This window comes from Oryza brachyantha, chromosome 11 (assembly GCF_000231095.2).
Source record: "Oryza brachyantha chromosome 11, ObraRS2, whole genome shotgun sequence".
In the NCBI taxonomy this organism is placed as follows: Eukaryota; Viridiplantae; Streptophyta; class Magnoliopsida; order Poales; family Poaceae; genus Oryza; species Oryza brachyantha.
In genome coordinates this window covers 11,528,343-11,551,552 of record NC_023173.2, presented here as the reverse complement: position 1 = coordinate 11,551,552, position 23,210 = coordinate 11,528,343, and the positions used below count along the sequence as shown (strand labels likewise).

The window sequence follows — 23,210 nt, the reverse complement described above, 5'->3', positions numbered from 1 at the left end:
TTGCACAATGTTCCTACATTTTCAGTTTCCAACTTTAATTTCCCATGTGGAATACAGCAAACTCATACAAAGTTACCCAAGATTCAACAATTAAAATAAAATAACTACATAAATTGTGTATCCACTTGGTTTACACTTCGTGGTCAAAGACAACTTGGGTAGCGAAACTACCGAGAATGATTGGAACACTAGCATTCTATCAACAACTTCACTATTCATACAAAGTCGACTAAGATTCGACAATGAACTTTAGGATAACTACACGAATTATATATCCACCTGGTTTACACTTCGTGCTCGAACACAACTTTGGTAGTGAAAGTATCGAGCACGATGGGTACACTTGAATTCGAAAAACAACTTTATCATTCATACAAAGTCAACCAAGATTCAACTATTAACTTGGGTAACTATACAAACTATGTATCCACTTGGTTTACACTTCGTGGTCGTCAATTTTAAAAGATGGAGAATACATGTCCAAACTTCATGTGTTTAAATTCCAAGTTGGAATCGAGTTTTCGAATTTCCAAGTTGTAAACTTTTCATTGAACCGTTCCAAACTGAGGGCTTTAGGTTTATTAATCATATGCTAAAAATGTCTTGAGATCCTTGTGTTTGCTTTGAGATAAAAACTTCTATCTAAAACTTTAAATATATGTATGTGTGATAACAAACCTTCTATTATATTTTTTAACCATGAGACCTAGTGGGAAAAAAACTATATATGAATCCTTCTATCCTGTTAGGTAGAGGATACGGCTGGTAGGGCCTCCCTTTCGTTAATCTTGTTTAGGTTAACTTCATGTTCACAGCCTAATTATAAATTAACTGTGAGGCTTATCCACAATTTTTTAGCATGTAAGTGTTAATGATTATCGGACTATATGTTGATCGACTTTTTGTCTCATACGGTTTAATTATGGGACATGTTGATCGACTTTTGTGACTTTTCTCTCATAGGGTTTGTTTGGTTTGCAACCAATTTTTAGCGTACAAATTTTAGTAACTTCAATACTGAATACTGTCAACTAGTGCTTTGCTACCAATTTTTGCTCACACTAGTTAAAATTCTATAGAATCAAATTTGGTTGTGCCAAAATTTGCTAAGTTTTTGACACTATCAAAAATTTAGTAGGGCATAAATTAGCTCCAAACCAAACGAGTCCACAAACTTTGGTGGATCTTGGGTACGTTGACCTATGATATCTAGGTTTAGCTAGCTCCTTCCTGCTACATTGACCTATGAATGATCTTGGGTATTCACAGGCATGCTTTCCAAGCTTTTAAAATGTGTGTTTTGCGTAAAAAATTTATACCTCATATGATTTTTTTTCTAGAGCAAACGTTTAAAAGGGTGATTGTTTGGCTTTTTCATGGAAAAAGTCAAACGACATATTTATAAATAAAAAATAATTTATGATTAAAACTTTTATATATGTATTTTTAGTGATCTAAAAGTCAATGGTAGAAAATAAACTTCGGTGAAAAACCTCAAAATTAACTCCAAATTGAAGGTTGAGAATTCAAATTTTGACATATAAACGTAAGCAGAAGTGAAAAGGTGGAGGGTGTAAGTTTGTACTAGTTAAATCATCCATTATACACTCAAATAGCTACAAAAATCAAACAACTCTATAATCCTTCGATCTTAGTTATCTTAAGCAAGGTTTTTATTATAGAAGTGCAGAAGCCTCTTCTGATTGAGAAACCGTGGATGCAGCAGAATTGCAGATGCATGCATGGAATGCTGTTTGGCTAAGGAAACACCTTTGTTAAAAGAGAATGAGCATCTGATTCTGTAAAAAAGTGTGACTCATTCGTTTTTCTTTTGTGTGTGTATTTGGGTGAAAGCAAATCAAATCTATTAATTTCTTACATATACACATATGCTGTCTCTCTTAATTTCTTTTCTAGACTTCTCTCTCTAACAAGGGAATAATTCCTCACTTTTGAGGTTGTATATATATCTGACCATTAATTCTTAATAATGAAGAACCTGGTCTGGTTCTGGCGTGTTGGTGTAGCCATGGAATGATTCTGAGGTGAAGTAGCAAGCTAGAGATTATATGCTCTAAAGATGTTCTGCTCCTATGCAGCTGATCTGAACAGTGAAGGAATCAATGGTGTTGGGAGAACTATTTATATAGAGAGATTTGCTCCGATCCAATAAAAAGTATCTCAAGGTACCAAATTATTTCTCACCATTGGATCTAGCTGAGTAGGATGTGCACTGTTAGATCCAACAATCAGAAACGATTTGGTACCGTGAGATACCGGTATCTCGAGGTATTTTTTGTTAGACTGAAGTAAATCTCATTTATAGAAGGCAAAGTGATTATGTTACTGTACATGTAGAATTTCCTATGGACTTTAAGACCATGCATATTCCATGAATATCATAATATTCTTGCACTAGAACAAACCAAAAAGTAAAAGGGAGAGAGATATATTATATTCTTGATTTTAATTTGTTTATAAAAAAAACTTGTGCTAGATGACATGATTAACGACTCCTTCGATCCGGTTTCAATTATTACAAGGATAAAAAGGTGTTAAGCCAAATAGCATGATGTGGCATGACACGTCATCTATAGGTGGCATATTTGGCAAGAATCTTTGATTAAGGATGCACTGGCCATTCTAAAAGGAGGAACCAAAAAGGCAAGCAAAAAATTGGATCCAAAACCAAAACAGGCTAGATCATGACATACATATTTGCAACTAAAAAATCTACTAAACAAAGTTGCAACAAGCAAAAAATGTTATACCTTGTGTTGCGTCTGAAAGATTATCTTATTTTTGTGATAGTCATTTCATGGTATAAACAATTGAAATAATTGCTACAAAGTTGAACATGTACTTTAAAAATATGAGATTATTAATAAATATAAAGTTGAAAATCTACTTTAGTATTTTTTGAAGCGTGCGTGCAAAAGCCAGGGGAAAAAATGTAGCCAAGTGCAAAACTTAGTAACATGCCGCGATTCATATATAAAAGGCTGATTACACACGGAATAAATTAGTCAGCCCTAACCACCTTTTAATTCCATGTTTACTCGACAACTTCGTCAAGTCATAAACATGGTTTCGCAAATATATATTAGCAAGACCATCCATGTAGATATGTCTAATTTACATACACAGCATTTAGTCTTCGGTTAACACCACCCATGCAAACCCAGCTAATAGACTGTTTTGTTACGATGAACCGCACGACAAACCAGAGGTTTCTTCATCTCCATAGAAAGACGGAGGCACTCTGCAAGCTTAACAGGCTGAGCCATCAACCACTTATACTCCTGCAACAGCCGACCGAACCACAAATAGGCGGTGGAGAGGCCCATCATTCGGCCAGGGCACACTCGGCGACCTGACCCAAAAGGTGCCAACCTCAAGTCCGATCCCAACACATTAACGTCTTCCTCCATGAACCTCTCTGGTCGGAACACCCATGGGTCACCCCATATAGTCTCGTCATGCGATATAGCCCACATGTTCACCATGGCCGTGGTCCCAGCGGGAACAAAATACTTCCCCACGCGAACATCTTGCACCGCCAAACGGGCCCATGAAAGAAGTGGGCCTGGCGGGTGCATCCGAAGGGTCTCCTTGATGACACAATGGAGAAAGGGGAGGTTGGGGATGTCGGAGTCGACCATGGGTCGATGGCCAACCACCATGTCCAGCTCTTGTTGTACCTTGGACTGGATGTCTGGGTGAAGTACCATCCTGGCCAAGGCCCATTCCAGGAGTATGGCCACCACATCTGTCCCACGAAAGATCATCTCCTGCAGGAACCAAATTATGGACATGATCGACCAAACATTAGAAGAAACTAATAGTGATGTTCTAGCTCTCTACATGAAGAAAACCATGTTTCTTTATTTATTTTGCTATTAGTGTTTGAAAGTAGAAACGTCAAAAGGACATATATTAGAGTGGTACTAAAGTGCTGTCTGTCTCTTCACTCAATCTTGTCTCCATGTCTCAATCGATCAATTGGTCGAATGAATTTGCTCCTAATAATTAGGAGCTTCTGCGAGATGACCCACCCATTATTTTTGCCTTTCGACGTGTAGGTCAGTTGATTGCATGTATTATTGTAAAATAGTCTAGATCGTGTAAAAAATTGCATGAAAGTACAAATTTAGGTTAGAAAAGCAATAACAAGCTAGTGAGTTAAGAGAATACTGATTTATTATAGGTAAAAAAACAAAAGATCAATTACTTAATGTAAATTAAAAAAGACCAATAAAATTAAGTAACAAGCTAGCTTAAACTAACTTTGATGTTTTGACTAAACTATTAACCTGATTGTACATAAAGTACACTTTTACTGTACTACCTTGGATATATCCAACTTTATGCATATTATCACTTATATTTACTAGGTGCACTATGCACTAATTTATGCAACAATTATCAATACAATATGAACACCCATGCCACCACCCTTAACACACTAAAAAAAGAAGAAAACAATGGCATAAATAATTTGATGCATAAATAAATTAGCTCAGCCCTTGAATACCACATTTTGTCACACACACATAATATATATATAAATATATATATATAAATATATATATATATATATATATATATAGTGTGTGTGTGTGTGTGTGTGTGTGTGTGTGTGTTAGCAAAAGAAGATAGAATTAAGGTGTGTGTATAAATATAAATATAGCTTACCCAGAGGACAGCAATTAGATCAGAGTCCTGAAGCCTTTCATCCTCAGGCATGGCAACCATGTAGCTAAGAAGATCATCCATCTTGTGCAGCTCATCCTTGTTGATCCTCCTCCTCTCCTCCACCACCCTCCCAAAGAGAACCCTAACCCTAGCTGCCAGCCTCTGACACCTGGGCCCCACCCCATGGAAGTCCAGCAACCCCCACAGCCACATGCTGCTGCTGAAGTGGTCTCCTAGGTTGAACATGCCCACCAGCTCATACCCTTCCTTCACCATCTCACCCATCTCCTTTATCACCATGCTCATGCTCATGCTGCTGCCGCCATGGCGGCCATCTTCTTCTTGTTGTTGTGGGTGTTGTTCTAGCCCTAGCACGCTGCCGACCATGTTGTCAAGGGAGGCGGCCTGGAGGAGGGCTCGCATGGACGAGGCCTGGCCGGCGGCGACGTGGAGGGACACGTTCTTGGACATGCGGTCGGCAACGCGGGCGCGGAGGGCGGCGAGCGCCGCGACGCGGCGAGGGGAGAGCATGCCGGCGCCCGCGGCGCGGCGGAGGAGGCGCCAGTAGCCGTCCGCGCCGGCGGCGGCCGGGGCGAAGCCGATGGAGCGGCAGAACATGAGCTCGCGCGCCGCGGCCTTGGCGGGCCGGTCGCGGAACGCCGCGCCGGCGAGGATCTCCCGCGCCGTCTCCGGGTGGCTGCTCACCACCACGGGCGTGGCGCCGAGGGACAGCGACATCAGCCGCCGATCCCCGTGCGCGTCGGCCAGCGCCGCGAGGCGGCGGTGCATGAGCGGGCCGGACACCGCCGGGAGAGAGCCCAGGAGCGGCCACCCCCGCGGCCCGGGAATGGCGCCGCCGCCGGCGCCGCCATTAACCCGACGTCGTGCATCATGCGCATGGCGCTTCAAAAGAAACCGCAAGGCGAGCAGCGCCATGGCCACAGAGAGATACAGGAGAGAGAAAAGCCATGAAAGCTGTGCAGAGCTAGGGTTCATGGTGGAGAAGAAGATGAAGAGCAAGGAGATGGTGGTGAGTAGTTCTGTCCTCATGGTATATAAGCTATAGCTAGCAAGATGAGGAGGAAGAAGAAGAAAAAAAGACAAGCTATATATAGTTAGGGTTTAATTCCTCTCTAAGCACTATATCTAACCTTAACTTCTAGCATAGTTAATAACTAGAGTGACTAGTGAGTGGTGATAGATCTCAGTTACTAATGGATGAAGCTAATGCTAATTAACTAGTGCAAGAACTATGCTACTTAGGAGGGAACAAGCTAGCATTAGCAAGCACAAGAGAGAGCTAGACTATAGTTAATTTGTGTGTTGGTTAATATTGTTGTTTGGTTGGAAGCTAGAAGTGGGCACAATTGAGCTTTGCTTGGGACAAATGGGCCTATTTATAGTGAGAGGGAGGGGTTGTGGTTGGTTGGGGTAAAGCTCAAGCATTTTTGCTAGTGCTCTCTCTTTTGGGGTTTCATTTTCTATCTAATGGTTGGATATGTAGGCAGAGATAGTAATGTCAATTGGGCCTCTAAGGCTCAACACTACATGTTGTGACCATCCATGGATATGCAAATGCACTTCTAGCTAGAGCAAGTTACTCCATTTTCATGGCAGGCACAAAGACAGGGTAGGGTAGTATCAAGGACATCTCATCACATATGGTTTCTTGGAGCTATCTTAAATAATTTTATTATGGATGATTCATGATGATGAGCCATGTTTACATGAGCTTTTCAGGGAAACTATCATCTCTGAAGATGCATTTTTACAGACAGTTTTTTTGTTTGGATATATAGCTATCATGCATGCATGTATGCAAGTCTTTTTCTCAGTGCTAATATCCTTTTTTTTTGTTGGATGGAGGCTTTAGGGAGAGATGTTTACATTTCAAAAGAAAAAAAGAGTTGAAGGTTTTTTTTTCTCTTCAAAAGAACGGTGTTCAAATCTAATTTTCCATTATTACTTTGGATTTTGTGGGTTATCAAATTTGAAAAGGAAAAGCATGAGTACAAAGTGTTGCCTACATTCCTTCCCCTGCCTAGAGCTTAAACGCCTTGAAAAATCATTATAAATTTGAAAGATTTCTTTTACTACATAACTGATTTTTTTTGTGTGTATTTATATAATGATGTCCATCACTACACCCATAATGCAACGGTTGCAATTGTCTTTAGTTTTATTCCCCTGAGTGGCTCTTTTCATATATCTTTGGTTGAGCACAATACAATTATGGCATAACTTGGTTGCTAGAATTGTACATATTAATTTAAATGATAATAAGTATTTGTTTAGAGGAAATTTATATCAAAATGGGCATTTGTCGATCCATTCTTTGTGTAGAGCAGTGATTAATAATGGTTATATAGACAATAATAAGGTTATGTGGAAATTGACGATGCATCTTATAATTCAGATTTTTATGTTATATTTATATTAGTATGCTGACTAAAGATAATTTAAATGACAGAATCGGAATGGGAGTACGTACATGGTGTTGCTTTTGTATACGTAATGAGTCAAATCAATATTTGTTGTTTGATTGTCAATCGGCTATTCTTTGGAGAGCAGCCCAAATTGATTTTGGTTTAAATCCACCAAATATTATCTCCAATATGTTTCAAAATTAAATCTTACGTGTAGAGACTCTATTATGGGGCAAAACTAGATTAAGGTTCGAGCCAAAGGTATGAAGAGGACAATGAGTCAATGACTGCTAATAATGATAAAGAACAGATTTAGCAATACGTACGGTTGTATCCTATTTAATTTTTTTATCCATGACTTTATTTTATTATGGCATTTATCTGTTGTTTTGATATTATCAGCATCTACGATGTAATAATTGGTTGTAACCTATGCTGAAGCGAAGGCCGTATTTACCCAATTTTTTCACCGGCCTATACAGAACAGATCGACCCGTACGTGAAATTTTGTCTCCTTTTGTCTGAATATTTAGACGATTCTTTTGTATATCAAACTCACGTTCCATTTTTGGAAAAAAAAAAAGGTGCACACGTTTTTCCAAAAAGTTTATGATTTTCTTCATGGTGTTTTTATGCTGGCTGAGAAATACGTAAATAATCCATCCGATTTTTTTAATTGACGCAGTTAACTTTTTGGATTTACATATGATTCTTCGTCTTATTTAAAAATTTTGTCCAAATATACCAAACTATAAATCATACTTAAAGTTATTTTAGTAATAAATCAAATTATAACAAAATAATCAGTAATTATATAATTTTTTAAATAACATAAATGATTAAACGTAGATTTAAAAGTTAATGACATCAATTAGAAAAACTAGAGAGAGTATATTTTATCTACCCCAATATACTACTAGTATTACCTTTGTTTTAGTTTTAGGTTATAAGATGTTTTAGCATTCCCTACATGGATTCATAGATGAATCAACCGAAAAACGAAACATCATATAAACTAAAACAAAAGATTGTATATAATCAAATTGTATAAAGAGGCTAGGAGTCAACAAAAGCAGCTATTTTAATTGGTAACAAATGGCGCAAGGCAGATGATTACAGCTAGTTTCAAACGGGTTTTTCTCATCCATATGTCATACATATGTGTCAATAATTGGTCAATATTGGAAGTGCGGTATTACAAAGATATATAAAAAGATGATTATGATATATATATTATTGCCTTTATACAGTGAAAGAATACACGGATGAAGAACCACAAAAGAGGTGAAGCACATCAGAGTCGACAGCAACTTAACGCTGTTGCAGCACTGTAATTTGCTCCTCCAACTTGCATGGATTTGTCCTCTACTCGTGACATTTTGACCCTCAAGACATGCAACTTACGATGGCTGAAACTAGCCTTTGGCATCCATGCAAGGGGTCAGCTGTACATGATCAACTTGCCACTTTTAATTTGTGCACACGCTAATTAATTAAGCCCATTTGTAAATATAAAAAAGATTTTAAGGAAACGTTAAAGTGCTTTTCGGAATAAACAAAATTCTATTTTTAGTGATACTTAGTTTAAGATAATAAACAAAATTCTATTTTTAGTAAAACTTAGTTTAGTTAGCTGAACTAGAGTAGTCAACCTTAAATTATCCGCGAGTCAAGCCATGTCCATCACTGGTATAAGATTGACAATTATTTTAATAAGCATGTGATCAAAATCGTATTATTTTTTTAAAGAATTAGGCCTCCATGAGAGTGCTTTCTCAACTTGCCTTTTGGGAAAAGCTTAAGCCGCCTTACATACAGTCCACTGTAAGCAAATCCAAATGAACTCTCTTTTTTGGCCTCCTTTGAGTTTGAAACAAAGGATTTAGGAAGGCCAGAGTCATATAGAATTCAAATTCTAAAGGAGATATCTTATCTAACCATTTGAAATAAAGGATTGGAGTTTTAAAATCCTGTATATATCTTTGGATTGACTTGATACATGAAGAATTAATTTGACGAAAAATTAGCATATGCCATACTTCAAAAAAAAAAAACAAACATCTAGTCTCTCTCACGTCCAATTCATGCCTGTTTTCCTCTATCTAAATGGTCATTGCTATATTTTCGTCGTGTCGTACAATCAGTCTTGCATTATACATTACTACCAAAATTTTGTGTTTTTACTATTCCAACATTTTGCCATTCCTGCATTTCTAAAGAAGGTTTATACTGTGGATTAGACATCAGTTTTTGCTCATTTAGTTCTCTTAGAGCAGATTATATAAAAACTAGGTTTTAGTGCATCCGTATAGGAGTAGGCACGGGTCGACCATTGGTGCATGCACAATAGAAAACATCAGCTGTTGCAATTTGTTTCAAGGAAACACAGGTTTTAGCTCCAACATGTTTCATAAAACCATATGTTTATGTTTTATAGCATCCATTTGAATTTAGAAAAAATAAACTGAAATCCTGTCTTTTTTTTGTATTCGCTCACTTAGGGGGTGATTGTTTGGGTGTTTCATAGATAAAAGCAAACATTATATTTGAAAATCCAGAAATAATTTATGAATACAAAATTTATATATGCACTCTTAGAGATTTAAAAGCCAAGGCTAAAAAAATAAACTTCGGTGAAAAACCTCAAAATCAACTCCAAATTTAAGGTTAGAAATTTATATTTTGTCTCATAAGCATATGCATAAGCGAAAAGATGCGTTGTTAGAAATTTATTTAGTTTTGGTCTGTTAATTTTACATGAAAATTCAAAATCACAAAGTTGTAATACAGTTTAGAAATGATGCACCAAATTAAATTTGCAAAATTTGAAATATGCAACATCATTCAACTTTTGTTACACTTTGTATAAAATCCCAGACAGACATTTCAAAGGATATTTCAGTTTTTTTAAAACAAAATAGCCCTCAAAACCTCAAAGGATATTTCAGCGATTTTTCTGCAAAATAAGCTAAATTGTTATCCCATAAAAAAACAAGGTTGCCAAGCATAGGAGCCAGGCTTTTAGGCCAGGACAAGATAATATGTTTTTGTTGTACATAAGCAACTTAACACCCTGGTATGACCACAGACAAAGAGGGCTGTAGGATGAAGCTGAAGCTCGTAACGAGATCGGCATGTAATATTGTAATGTGTGGGCTGTACACAGATTTTTGACGTATTCAAGCTAAAAAGGCTATTGGAAAATATAGAGTGCTGCCAATGATCAAACCAATTGAAACATAACATCCAAATCAGAGCATTTCAAACCTAGAAAGCAGTTTTCAGCAGAAATGTTCCCTACGGTTGCACTTGCATCCACCCACCAGGCCACCATCCTTGATATGCTTGTCCATTCTAGCAGGGGACAAAGGTAAATAAAATGAAGGAATAGGAAGAAAACAGTAATACCCTAATATATTAGTGAATTATTATGCAGAGTTGCTGAAAGAACCTCACATGGGTATTTTGGCCAAAAAAATCAGATGCACGCGCGGCACAAAAGGCAGATCAAAAAAAGGCTCTAGTTAGTAGGCTAATAGAGCGTGGAAAAGGACCCATCACCCACTACCACCATCACAAGCTCCAGGGGCTGCATTGCAGCAGACACCATCCATCAACCAGGTTTACTCACCAGATTTACTGGTAATCTCGCCTCGGATTTGCCGGGTCGGCCATTATGATCATGATTAAGGCCCATAATGAAAGGAACAGTGTGCCACTCCCTAGCCGCCCAGCGCGATGAACTCACGGTCAGCATCAGAGGGCCCTGGATAAGGTTCAGCCGCCGGCAGAGTACATCTCATGAGTCATTGCCCAATCTCCGTGGTGAAAAAGCCTCGCTTGGTTGCATCTACACAAAGTCACAGAAGGTACATCAGTTCGTCTCTTGTATCATATCACTTCGTTCCCAAAGAAAGCAGGATTAGCACTGATGATACTTGTATGACAGAAACAGTTAGGCTAATATCACTCTTATTGGAGAGTTTGTATTATAGTCTAGTACGACTCCAAGTTCATGATAGAGATCAACAATTATCCCGTGCACCGTCAAAAAAGAGTGGAGGGGTTTCTTTTTGCTACTCTAAATAGTTATTACATCTAATGAATACCCCTGAAAAGGCAAAATTTCATTAACATGAGTGTGGATTACCTGCTCCTGATCTTGGTTGCAGTCCATTTTCTGCGTACAGTTTGATCATGAGTGACATCATAAGTTCACATAAATGACCGTAGGAAGGAGCACAAAAAACCAAGCGCAGACAACTTTGGCGTCGTGTATGATCCGTCTTCTCAACCAAAATTCAATATGCCTAGACAGTGTATGGTGTATCCTTGACCAAATCTTGCACCTTGATTCAGCTTTCCAGCAATCACCATGGATAATGTCAACACCAGTAGTAGGTCTTCACACAAAGGTTTGAAAAGGTAAGGACCGAAGGTTGCGAGAGTGACTCACGTCCGCCTGGTCATCGCAATGTGGAAATTCCCAGGAGCAATGTCAGCACACCCCAAGTCCCTTTCTGGTAGCCGGGTGTTGCGGTCCTTGTAATGCCCAGCTGCTGTCTTGATTCATGAAAATCCAGTTCAAACTTTAAGCCAGTGTCATGAAATGACTGCATCAAAGCTGCGTTAACGGCACGCCTCCATGGAAAATTAATATGGATTCATGAAGGAGATTAACTTGCATGGTAGACAAGAAAATGAATGCTCACTCCGGAATGTGGTATCTGAATTATCCTAACGAGAACTGTAGTAATAAGCCAAACCTGGTTTCGCTCCAGTTTTTTTAGAATCAACCTGTAGCAAACTGTTTGGCCTGGATCCATGAGATTTAATAATATATTCTGTTTTACAATATTAAATTATGGATCTGTCAAATGACATACAATATTCAATTCACATTGGTCCAACAAAACATAATTGATGATGCAAACTGTGGACACTCAAATGGCAGCTAGCACAGCGGTACTACGCATTGCTACCTAGTGAAATCTAATCAAAGACTATTATTTTTCCAAAAAAAATCTCAAGAACTGATACATTGTACAGATGGACCATATTGGCTGTAAGTAGCAGGCTGTAACCATCAGTTCTAGGTGTCCAACTGACATTCATGGATGCATGCTTGATGGGACTTATCAATATCAAGATTATGAATATCGGTTTGGCGGAAAATACCAGGCCTCTCCCAGTGCGGTTAGTGAAGTGTTCAATTTTTCTCTTAATTCAAAAACTGGTGACTGGTGGCTACCAGCCAGAAGAATCGGGCACAAGCGTAATTTTTCATAGATCTGAATATGTTAATAAGTATAGATATATCGCAAATTTCTCAACATAATCAATGCAATCATACGTAGAGTAGGGGAATAACAACGACCAAGCACATGGGGTGAATGAAATAATTCGAGGCATGTTTGTTTTCCCCTTTTTACTTCTTCTTAAGTGTAAAGAAATATGATCCTTGCAAGAGTAGAGATGATGCAATTTACAAGTTTAAATTTAAATTATACAGACCAGTAGACAAATGTAGGATACGTCATACGTGAAACGGATGGTAACCAGCTGCAACCATTAACAGTTTGTTTTATTATACTAGTTAGACTAGACAACGCTATGACCCATCGCATCAAAATATACTCTCCTTCAGTAAAGAATATAAACCCTCAATATGCTCAAAATAAAAGAAGGCATGATAATTCCACTGACAGCAATCCTGATAGTGGGTTTGATGGACTTCGGCCAACTCCTACTAATCTATGCACTAGGTTAGACTAGTTTTGCTCACGTTTGTGTTGGTCCGTCACAAAGGTAGTACAGTTGTTATTGTCTGTGTTATTTATTCAAAGATTTTTTTAAAAAAATCATGAAAATACTATTAGACCAAGCCAAGTACCACTACCAGATGGTGGTCAGTGATAACCGTGGTTGACTTCTAAATAATCCAATTTGATGCTGGGGTACAATTAAATTCTACCTGCTTGCCAATATTGATGATTTTCTCAGAATAAAGCTTCAGCTCTCTTTCTCTTTAGAAGAAAACAATACCTTTGTGACTAAGATGGAACAACCAGAGTAAGAACTCATGAACAACAACAAATAAGGTCTCAAATACCAAATGGACACGATTGCTAATTTAGAACTCAAAATTTTGTGCTAAAAGCCTAAAATCTCTGGAAACAAACTTCCAGGTAAAAAAAAAAAAAAAAACTACGTCTACCTCGCTGGTATTCTGCCAAGTTTTTTGGTTTCAAACTTTCACACCAAACATAAATGTGAATATGGATAAGCTTAAGATGTGTAGTTTTTTATGTTGTAACTATTATAGGTGTTCCCATGAGTTGTTTTTGTGTAAAAGTAATAGTGCAAGAGTAGCTTATAAATTAGGGAAATGCAGTGATGTTCTCCTATCTTCAATTAATTTTATTGATGAATTATGCCTCCCAGAAAATAACCCTAATATCTTAAACCATTGCGATGCAAGAAGCTGCATTAAGAAAAGATTGAATATAAGTAGACCAAAACTCCAGGATAAGGGTGTGCCCTAGCTAGTGTGGATATTTACAAAAAATGTGGGATGATCATCCTATGGTCGATCTTTGATTTTTTTTTTTTAAAAAAAAATACAATGGGTGTTCACACCAAAGAGTAATCTGGACCAAAATATAAGCAAATTGTCCTTGTAACTTCTTTTGAAGTTCATATCAACTCACAGTAAAGTCAAGGACTAAGGTTGATTGCTCATGAAACTTAAAAGAATCATTAGAGATAACGGCGAGCATGAAAAAGTATGTGCACACGCTTGCTTAACAAATCAATCATGAAGGTAAAAGAAACTTTAATCAATCATCATCGTACAAGCCAACGAATCAGTACAAACCTAATTGGCTCTTCTGTCCTCCATTTATTTCATCTTCCACATTGTGCAAAAGTTGCTTCTCTTTTGCACATTAAAAAATATATATATCAAGATAATTACAAGTATGTTTCATATATGGATCTAAGAAGCTAGCATCTAGACTTGGAGTGGGTAGTGATGAGCTCTAGCTCTTTATGAACACAGACCCACTCAACAAATGGTTTCCAGTTCTTTTATGTTAAAGTTTGTTGATGAGATTCAGTTCCACTAATAGAAAAGTCTAGCCAACTAAGGACTGTGTGGCTGATACTCTTCCACCACCACATCACATTATAAGAATAAACAGCAGAAGAATCCAGTGAAAGGACAAACCTTAAAAAAATAAATCTACCGTATAATACATCATTACCACAAGTGTGTCCTGAAGGTGAACTTACACCAAGGAGCATCAAAAGAACTCAATAATAACCATATCCTAATGTAATAGTTACCAGCAGTCAATATTACCTTTGTTTCCAGCTGGACACTGATCATCTAGGGCCCTCACTGACACGTGATTCACGAGGTCACCACCACTGCAATCCCACGTGTGAACCTGAAAGAGAAAGAACCAGCTCCACCATTGTTGTTTGTGAGAACCACCAACAAAAGCAGATGCTAGGTGTAAATGGATATCCTTTTCCTTTCAAAGGGCTAGGTAGCACTGCTGTCTCTTGCACAGGATGTAGCTGACCAGCTGTGGTGGTTGAGCTCAGCATAGCAAGAATGTAAAACAGCAATTGAAAAAAGAATTAAGCAAATTGTGGGGGTATAGTGCTCTTGATCAATGGACAAGTAGGAATTATCTAGTGGTCACTCATCCTGTGACACATGGAAAATTTGATGCAGCTTGAGACATAATTATACAATAGTAATCACCACAGGTACATTAGTAATCAAGAATCTAAACTCCTAATATAATGGTAGAGATGGCATACATCGCACAAAGTATTGAGACTCAACCAAAAACTCAACATCACAATACAATACTGATAAGCCACTAATTATTCTGGCATAAAAATTAATGTACTGTTTAGAGACTAGGAAACTTGGAGGTCTAAAGACAAGAAACCTAAGGATCAAACAGTTGGTTATGTGGTATGCAAGTACAGATGCCTCATCCTTGTGATTTACTTATTAATAAGAGAACAAATTAAGATAGATCACAGGAAAGAACTAGGGAAGCCAAAGTTGAAAAGGAATTAGAAAGGATGCGATCTTACAAAAATGTCAGTATGTGCATTGTACACTGTGCATTTCTTACATTACATCCAGGAGGGATAGAGAACAACCAACTCTCAGGAAACAAAATAAAAAAGCTCTCCTAACAAATTATAGGTGTTTCAGATTAAAAAAGAAACAGTTTTTCAAACCCATCTTGCTCGGATTGGGAGCATCTGCTTTGCTACTGATCTTACAGAATGAAAGAAATAAGAAAGAGTAAAAATGGCTGTCAAGCAAAAGCAAGAATATTCTAATAGGTCTCCACCACTTTCCACGCATCAACCGAGCAGCCATTTCAACAGTCGCCTAGGATCATATATCTTTCATTATTTAGAGACCAGGCATCCAATACTGACATTTCTGGTATCAACATATGCTACCCTGCCTAAAATCTATTCCCTCCGTTTCAGAATGCAAGGTAATTTTGTTTTGTCCTAAATCAAACTTCTCATAATTTTGATCAAGTTTATAGAAAAACAATTAAAATCGATAATACCAAAGAAATACACTATTAAGAGATATTTCATGGTTGATTTTAATTATACTGATTTAAGGTTGTAGACGATGATATATTTTTATGTAAACTTGGTCAAAGTTAGATAAGTTACTTAGGACAAAACTAAAACACCCTGCCTTCTGAAACAAAGGAAATATCCTATAAAATCATCAAATGAAGATCCATCAGTAAGGGTGTGTGAATTAGTCCACAATCTGGTCAGGAATACAGGAACAAGACACTAGTGGTGAAAGAGGAAAGATAACCTAAATATCCAATATAGCTTACTGTTTAGACCAGGCCCCTCAAACCAATCCTGTCCACAGCCAACCAAACTTCACACACAAGCTCACTCAGGGACGAAGATAAAACCCAACCCCTTCTCCCCAGGGCCCAGAGTCCCACAGTCCACAGACCTCTCCCACACAATCCTATCATTACCTTTTTTAGCACTGACAATCCTACCATTAAATAAGACATCATGCCTTCCACAATCATAAAAATAATGTCATTTGCAACAGCGCACTGACCAATCAAATTGTATTCTATTTTTTAAAACGTGTCTTTCAAATTTACATTAACAAATGGCAAATGCTATCTAATCTTTTGTTTGAAAAAGATAAACCTGAGGAAAGAAAATCATAAAGCAAGTGATCACCTGCTTATGGGAAATAAAGTAAATCAGACTCCATGTGTTTTTGTCAACATCTCCACAGCCTAAAGTAAATGAACAGATGTGTTAGTTGTTACATCTATAAAATCATGCATATCTTTCAGAGGCAAACCAAATCACGAAGTTAGCCTTTCTTTTAATCATATCATGCAAAATGAAATTAAAAAAAAAAAAGCTGTGGCACCTGTATAATTGGACTGAAGAGGTTAACTCCATACAACTAAAGCCACTGAACTTGGAATAGATGCTTTGTTGTGTATTACTGTATTCCAATTCAATTGGAATCATACAATTTGCAACGTTGTGTAGCTCCTTCTGCAGACAACATGTTGTGTAGCTCCTTCTGTTTGTCATCAGTGGAAAAACCGTGTGGAAACCACATCTTTATATACTAATTGGGGGCTCACCTAGAAGCCCCCACATTAATCCTACAAGACAAATTAGTTAGAAATTCCCACATTAATCAAAAATTCAAGAAAATCTCACGTTAATGGGGGAAAGAAAAAGAATCTTGACCACCCAATGCACATTAAAGATACAATTGGTGGCTAAGATTGCTTTAAATAAACATCTCTACTCTATTGTAGTTTGATTGGATCATGTTAGAGTTACATGCCATATAGAAGTTAATATAATGTACTATTTGGATCGGTTGTGTGGTCATATTGAAATATCAACCAGAGTCTTATTGTCATGAGGAAATCGAGGCTTTGAACGGCATTGAACAAATTAATTTGTAGCATACAGTACGGTTCACTCACAAATCCAAATAGGCATCACTTTAGTCAGACTAAAAAACTGAGTGTGGTAAATAAATGCATGTATGTTACTGTATGACATCAAATTAATAGCGGCTGTTCAGTCCGATTAGAAATCAGCTCAATTATTACAGTACACTCAATCAGTTTCTCAGTGGTGATATATTGTTTTGATGCATCCTTCCTGCCCTCTCTAACTCAAACACAAAGTATGCATGCAAAGTTCCTCAAAATCTGCAGTAACTCCCAGCAAGGTTGCATGCGCTTCCATGCAATGTGGCATATGTACCACATCTGTCTTCTTTGGGTAAAATAAAAACAAAAACAATTAACTTTTGAAGGACTGTGACCGACTCAGATTAACTGATTATGCACCCCAATCCTTCACATAAGTATGTAAGTTCAATGTTTTGTCTTGAAGTTAACAGCTGACAATTATTATTACTCACCAGTGGAGCTACCATGAAGCAAGCATATTTTAGGTATTACATTTATACTTCTTTTTTTTTTGAGAGATACATTTATACTTCTGACAAAATAGAAAACAATTAAAAAAACACCTGGACTGATTTAAAATTAACTGCACAATTGCCTACAATGAAGCAAGCATATTTTAGGTATGATTTTTATACTTCTGAAAAAAAAAACAGAATATGACTAAAGAAACATGGACTGATTTAAAATTAACTTTCACAATTTAAAATTGGGCTATAACTTATGAGCTAATTAACAAGTTAATCTACAATTGAATTTATATTATAAATCTATTAAAGTATTATTGGCGTGTTCTACATGTAGAATGGAAATTGCCCTTTATTTGGATCTCCCATAAATTTTCAATGTCATATCTATACAAGACTTAACCAGAATGTGTCAAAATATGAAATGTATATCATTGTGTTTATTGTATATAAACTAGAATTAAAAAAATAAAAAATCCATGCAAAAAATATATAAGAGAACTATAAAACATACGTAAAACTACAAGCCCGTGCAACTGCAAGGGTTGATGACTAGTACTAACAAAACAAAAGTGCAGCAGAGATTTGAGAACTTATCTGTTCCTGCGGTACCATATAATCCTACAATTAGCATTAACGAATGATAACCATGTTGCAGCACTAGACTCAAATGAACTGCAAAAGAAAACTTTCTTAATGATTGTTTTGTCATCTAGCAAAAATAGCAAACTACTAAATCAAGAATCATGTCAGCTTGATATTTTTCATGTAAGAATCAGGCAAATGTGGAGTGCAGAGTGCTATAGGCCCATTAGCACAAGCAGGATCTATATCTGGCACATTCATATATAGGTTACAAACCAGTGGGCTGGCCAATTTACTAGTTAGCATAATGTGATCAATCTCAGGCCCAAATCTAACCCCAAGGATTCAGTTTCACCACCACAAAATAACATGACACTCAAATTTTACTGATATACTCAAGTTCAGTCCTTACGTGAGATGCACATTAAGTTAATCAGAGGACAAAGTGATAGCATCACAAATTCACAATGTCATATTTAGCCTGTACATCAAATGGAGCAGACTCAAGAGATTTAACAGTCAAAATCTTGAAGACAACAGTAAAATGACAACAGATGGATAGGTCAAAACCTGTAAGTTAGGATTGAAGCAAGTTTGACATGATAGCTATGTTAGTACTAACCACAGTTCTCACAGGCCAAAGTGGTTTTACAAAATTCTAAAGTCATAACATAAGAAATGTGCAAAAGGACCTTCTTTGACACTTCTTTTTGTTAATTTTGCATCACTTAGTCTGCAGACCTATGATGTCAGGCAATCACTTGCCGATTGGTGCAAGAATTGAGCCTAACATTCTTTAGCTCTGCTCCTGCAAAACTGAAATGAACTTACTGTTAGTTTTTACATGAGGAAATGCCATAATAAACTTGTTGCCTCTACAACGTTTTATATTTTAACCAGTTATACAATACAAGTGGCGATTACAGCTGTAATCCGTCGTAATGCCACTAGAGATGACCATGTAGGTGAATTTATTATGAGTGCAATTTCAATCATAAAAGGATACCCAAAACTGACACAAGAACTTAGCTAGCCCAAGATGGGAAAACCAATTTGATCGAACCGCACTGATAGCAAAAATAGGCCAATATTTTGTAGGTTCATTAAGAAAAGCACTTAAACCTGATAAGATGAGTACATGATATGATGAACAAAGTTTGACATGACTCATTGACAACTCTAGTATGAATGAGTCTGTCGTCCATTCATTAGGAGTGGTTCCATTTTACAGTGAATACAAAATAGATAACACCAGGGTTACCAACCAATAATGAGCAAAAATATATGGCTCAATGTAAAAAAAAAAACAACTTAGCAATAAGACAGAGAACTTAATATTACAAATTGTTAACTAGATCTCTAGATGACATAAATGCTTAATTACATAGTATAAGTCACATTACTTTAGTCAAAGAAATGAGTGTGTTTATGGTGAGCATAAAAACCAATACACCCAGAACAGTAATATAGAGAGATCTCCCATCATGCCAAGCAATCCAGCCTTTCATCATACTCTTTTTTTTTTATTTGATGTTGGTTAGTTCTGAACTAACCAACATCAAATAAAAGAGAATGGACAGCAGAAGCCATTATGGGGAGATATTATTTGACTTATCTTGGAACTGGAAGTAGCTCTTCAGGTAGAATCACAGCATGCATTTTTTAAGGTAAACATTCAATATTCTAACATAGATTCATAAAGGCAGAAAAACATCACATTTCTTACTAGCTATATTGCCACAGTCCAGATCAAAATTACAGGGATTTGATGAGGAGTAAAACCATTGAATTCCAAATTTATGAGTAAACTGAACTGGGTGCACCTAGACCATATAAAAGCGCAAGCTACATGAATGTTCCTTCTGTGCATACCGCACATGACACATCATTATTCGAAGTACAGAATTCAGATCTAGAATCATAAAGACAACAATAGTGAATTCAAAGAGAACCCACAAAGAGACATCACATAGAGTTACTGATACCATTCAAGTCCTCAAATGGCCGCACCATTGCTCTTTCTCGCCAGCTTAGTCCACTCTGTGTGGAACGAACCTGGGCGGTCAACGCGCTCATAGGTGTGCGCTCCAAACAAGTCTCTCTGTGCTTGGATCAGATTTGCAGGCAGCCGACTACACCTGTAGGTGTCGAAGTATGAAAGGCTAGCAGACATCCCTGGAGTGCTGATCCCAGCTTCCACAGCACGAGCCACAACCCACCGCCATGCATTCTGCCGTTGAACCATCTCCCTTGCAAACTCCCTGTCCACGATCAGATTGGCCAGCTCAGGGTTCCTGTCATACGCCTTCTTGATCCTATCAAGAAACTTTGCGCGGATAATGCATCCGCCCTTCCAAATCCTTGCAAGCTCTGCAAGGTTAAGATTCCACCCCTTCTCCACACTCTTTGCTCGCAGAAGGTTCATCCCCTGCGCGTAGCTGCAAATCTTTGATGCATAGAGTGCTTGCCTCACCCTGTCCACTAGCACCTTCTTATCAACATTAATCGTCTCAAGTAGGCCTGATGGCATCCCCTCCGCCTCCAGCACCCCCGCGGCTGCTACACGCTCGTCCTTCAACCCGGACAAGTACCTCCCATCAAGCGATGCCGCAATCGTGGGTGCAGCCACCGCGAGCTCTGCCGCCTGCTGCACCGTCCACTTCCCAGTTCCCTTCATCCCCGTCTTGTCAAGAATCTTGTCCACCAGCCCCCCACCGCCGCTGGCGTCAAGCGGGTCAGCCACCGTGAATATATCAGCGGTAATTTCAACCAAGAAACTCTCCAGCTCCCCCTTGTTCCACTCCGCGAAAACGTCGGCGATCTCGGAGTTGGACAGTCCCCCGACGCGGCGGAGCACGTCATAGGCCTCGGCGATGAGCTGCATATCGCCGTACTCGATCCCGTTGTGCACCATCTTGACGAAGTTGCCGGCGCCGCCGGGGCCGACGAAGGTGACGCAGGCCCCGTCCTCCGTCTGCGCGGCGGCCTTCTCGAGGATGTCCCTGATGTTGTTGTAGGCGTCGACGTGGCCCCCCGGCATGAGCGAGGGCCCGTTCCGCGCGCCCTCCTCGCCGCCGGAGACCCCCATCCCGAGGTAGAGTATCCCGCGCGAGGCGGCCTCCTCGATCCGGCGCTCGGTGTTCTGGTACCACTCGTTCCCGCCGTCGACGATGGCGTCCCCGGCGTCGAGGTAGGGGGCGAGCGCGTCGATGGTGGCGTCGACGGCGCGCCCGGCCTGGACGAGCAGCACCACGGTGCGGGGCCGCGCGAGGGAGAGCACGAAGCCCCGCGGGTCGCGGTGGCCGAGCACGGGGAGGTCTCCCTCCTCCGCGGCGCGGGACACCGTGGCGTCGACCTTGGCGGCGGTGCGGTTGTAGACGGAGATCGGGAACCCCTTCTCGGCGATGTTGAGGGCGAGGTTCTGGCCCATGGTGGCGAGCCCCGCGAGGCCGATGCGCGGGGTAGGCGACGCCCCCGCCGCGGAGGCCGCGGGCGGCGCCGGCGCCGGGGAGGCCATCGGGTTCGTGAGGGCGGCGGCGGCGGCGGCGGCGGAGGAGGAGCGGAGATGGGAGAGAGAATGGTGGAGAGATAGAGGAGAGAAGTTGAGGGGATATAGAAATTTGGTTGGGGTTTTGGATTTGGTCCCTTGATTTTTAGGTTATTTTGGAAACGTCCCCTTGTGCAAATTTTGAGTGTTTTTTGTGTTTTCTTGGTGTTTATTTTATTCGAAATTTGGTGTTTGATTTTGACTTTGAGCCGTTGAAACTAACACACCAATGTTTTTAGGGACGCATATGAAACACTATAATTATCACATCTACAAAAGGATCCGTAACTCACGCGTAGGAATGTAGCCTAACTACGGTGTGATCATCCAAAATATAAATGATTTTGGAATTAGGGTAAACGGGGATGTTATAATATAAACTCTACACAAAGGTGTCCTGTCGAACAGAATCAATTGATGACCCATTCTCTTCGTCTTCCTAGCTTCCTCCCCGCGCCAACACCGCATGCTCATTCGTCATCGGTGTTGCCTCTTCCACACCAATCCCCAGCCATGTTCGGCTTCGGCCCGCACTCCACCGCGCCCTCCGTGCCGCCTCGCTACAGGGGCGCCAGTATTACCTGGTTTATAATTTATCAGGTTCGGACGTGATCTCATCCCTCCAGTCGGTCTGATGTTATAAACCAGAAAAGGCGAGGGTGTTCTCCGCAAAGAAGAGAAAGGAAACGTCTTGCTCCCCACTGCTCTGCAGTAGCCTCCTCGTCATATTTGATTTTTGGTTTTTGCTTGTCCGCTGGCGCACGGGACGGGACGGGGGCGGGCGGACTCGTCGAGGCGTGCAAGGCCAAATTAGCCCTCCGCCCCCTCCAAAACCTGGATATTGTATGGGCATCAAATCGGCCCAGCCTCCTGGCCGCTCGCTCCGTCCAAGGGCCACAGGCCACAGCCGCCCTTGGGTTGGATCCATCGGTCTCACTTCTTCTCCTTCTCCATTTTGTTTTTCCTAGTGCCCTCCGGCTTCAACAAGGGTCGACGCCGGCGTCGTGTTTATGGCCCTCGTTGCAAAGGCCTTTCCAGTTTAAGGGGCTTATTTGACATAAAAGAATTTTAAATATTAGATTTGTAAGGGGGAAAAAAGGTGTAGATATATAATGCTTCGGAGGAACGAAGGAATGTCTCTTTTAAATTATTTTAAAATTCCTTAAAGATGGCTCAACAGATGGAAATTTTGAAGGATTTTCAACGTGAGGTCTAGCCTCTCTCTTCTAATTCTGAATTTGGCTTATAAGCATTAGCATGAGCTGAAAGACGAGAGTGTAGCATTAATAACAAATAGTAATATAAACAATGCTACAAATGTTTATATTGTGCAATAAGATTTAGATTTATATTTTTCTAGGAGGATATGTTATGAGATTTAAATAAATTTTGGGTTATATAATTGAACAGAAGTGGACTAGCCTTCGCTATGCGTGTAAGCTTAAGTTGT

General features: G+C 39.3%; 2 protein-coding genes and 1 long non-coding RNA gene across 5 annotated transcripts; all 3 read right to left on the bottom strand.

Annotated features, from left to right (window-relative positions):
• Positions 1–2,970: 2,970 nt before the first annotated feature.
• Positions 2,971–6,047, bottom strand: LOC102715252 (cytochrome P450 78A5-like). The gene is made up of 2 exons (XM_040528916.1): positions 4,696–6,047; positions 2,971–3,791 (listed from the first exon to the last, which is right to left on the bottom strand). Exons 1-2 carry the CDS (start codon positions 5,743–5,745, stop codon positions 3,186–3,188), a joined length of 1,656 nt encoding a protein of 551 aa, XP_040384850.1. The 5' UTR covers positions 5,746–6,047; the 3' UTR covers positions 2,971–3,185.
• A 4,108-nt stretch (positions 6,048–10,155) lies between these two features.
• Positions 10,156–11,909, bottom strand: LOC107305280. 3 transcript variants are annotated; one of them, XR_005812785.1, is made up of 4 exons: positions 11,578–11,909; positions 11,272–11,480; positions 10,578–10,971; positions 10,156–10,475 (listed from the first exon to the last, which is right to left on the bottom strand). It is a non-coding gene; the product is annotated as an uncharacterized LOC107305280 (long non-coding RNA). The 3 variants fall into 3 exon arrangements; XR_005812786.1 differs by having other exon boundaries at positions 10,753–10,971; XR_001551411.2 differs by having other exon boundaries at positions 11,272–11,470.
• An 8,012-nt stretch (positions 11,910–19,921) lies between these two features.
• LOC102714966 (6-phosphogluconate dehydrogenase, decarboxylating 2, chloroplastic) lies at positions 19,922–21,797 on the bottom strand. The gene has a single exon (XM_015842604.2). It carries the CDS (start codon positions 21,728–21,730, stop codon positions 20,210–20,212), a length of 1,521 nt encoding a protein of 506 aa, XP_015698090.2. The 5' UTR covers positions 21,731–21,797; the 3' UTR covers positions 19,922–20,209.
• Positions 21,798–23,210: the final 1,413 nt, after the last annotated feature.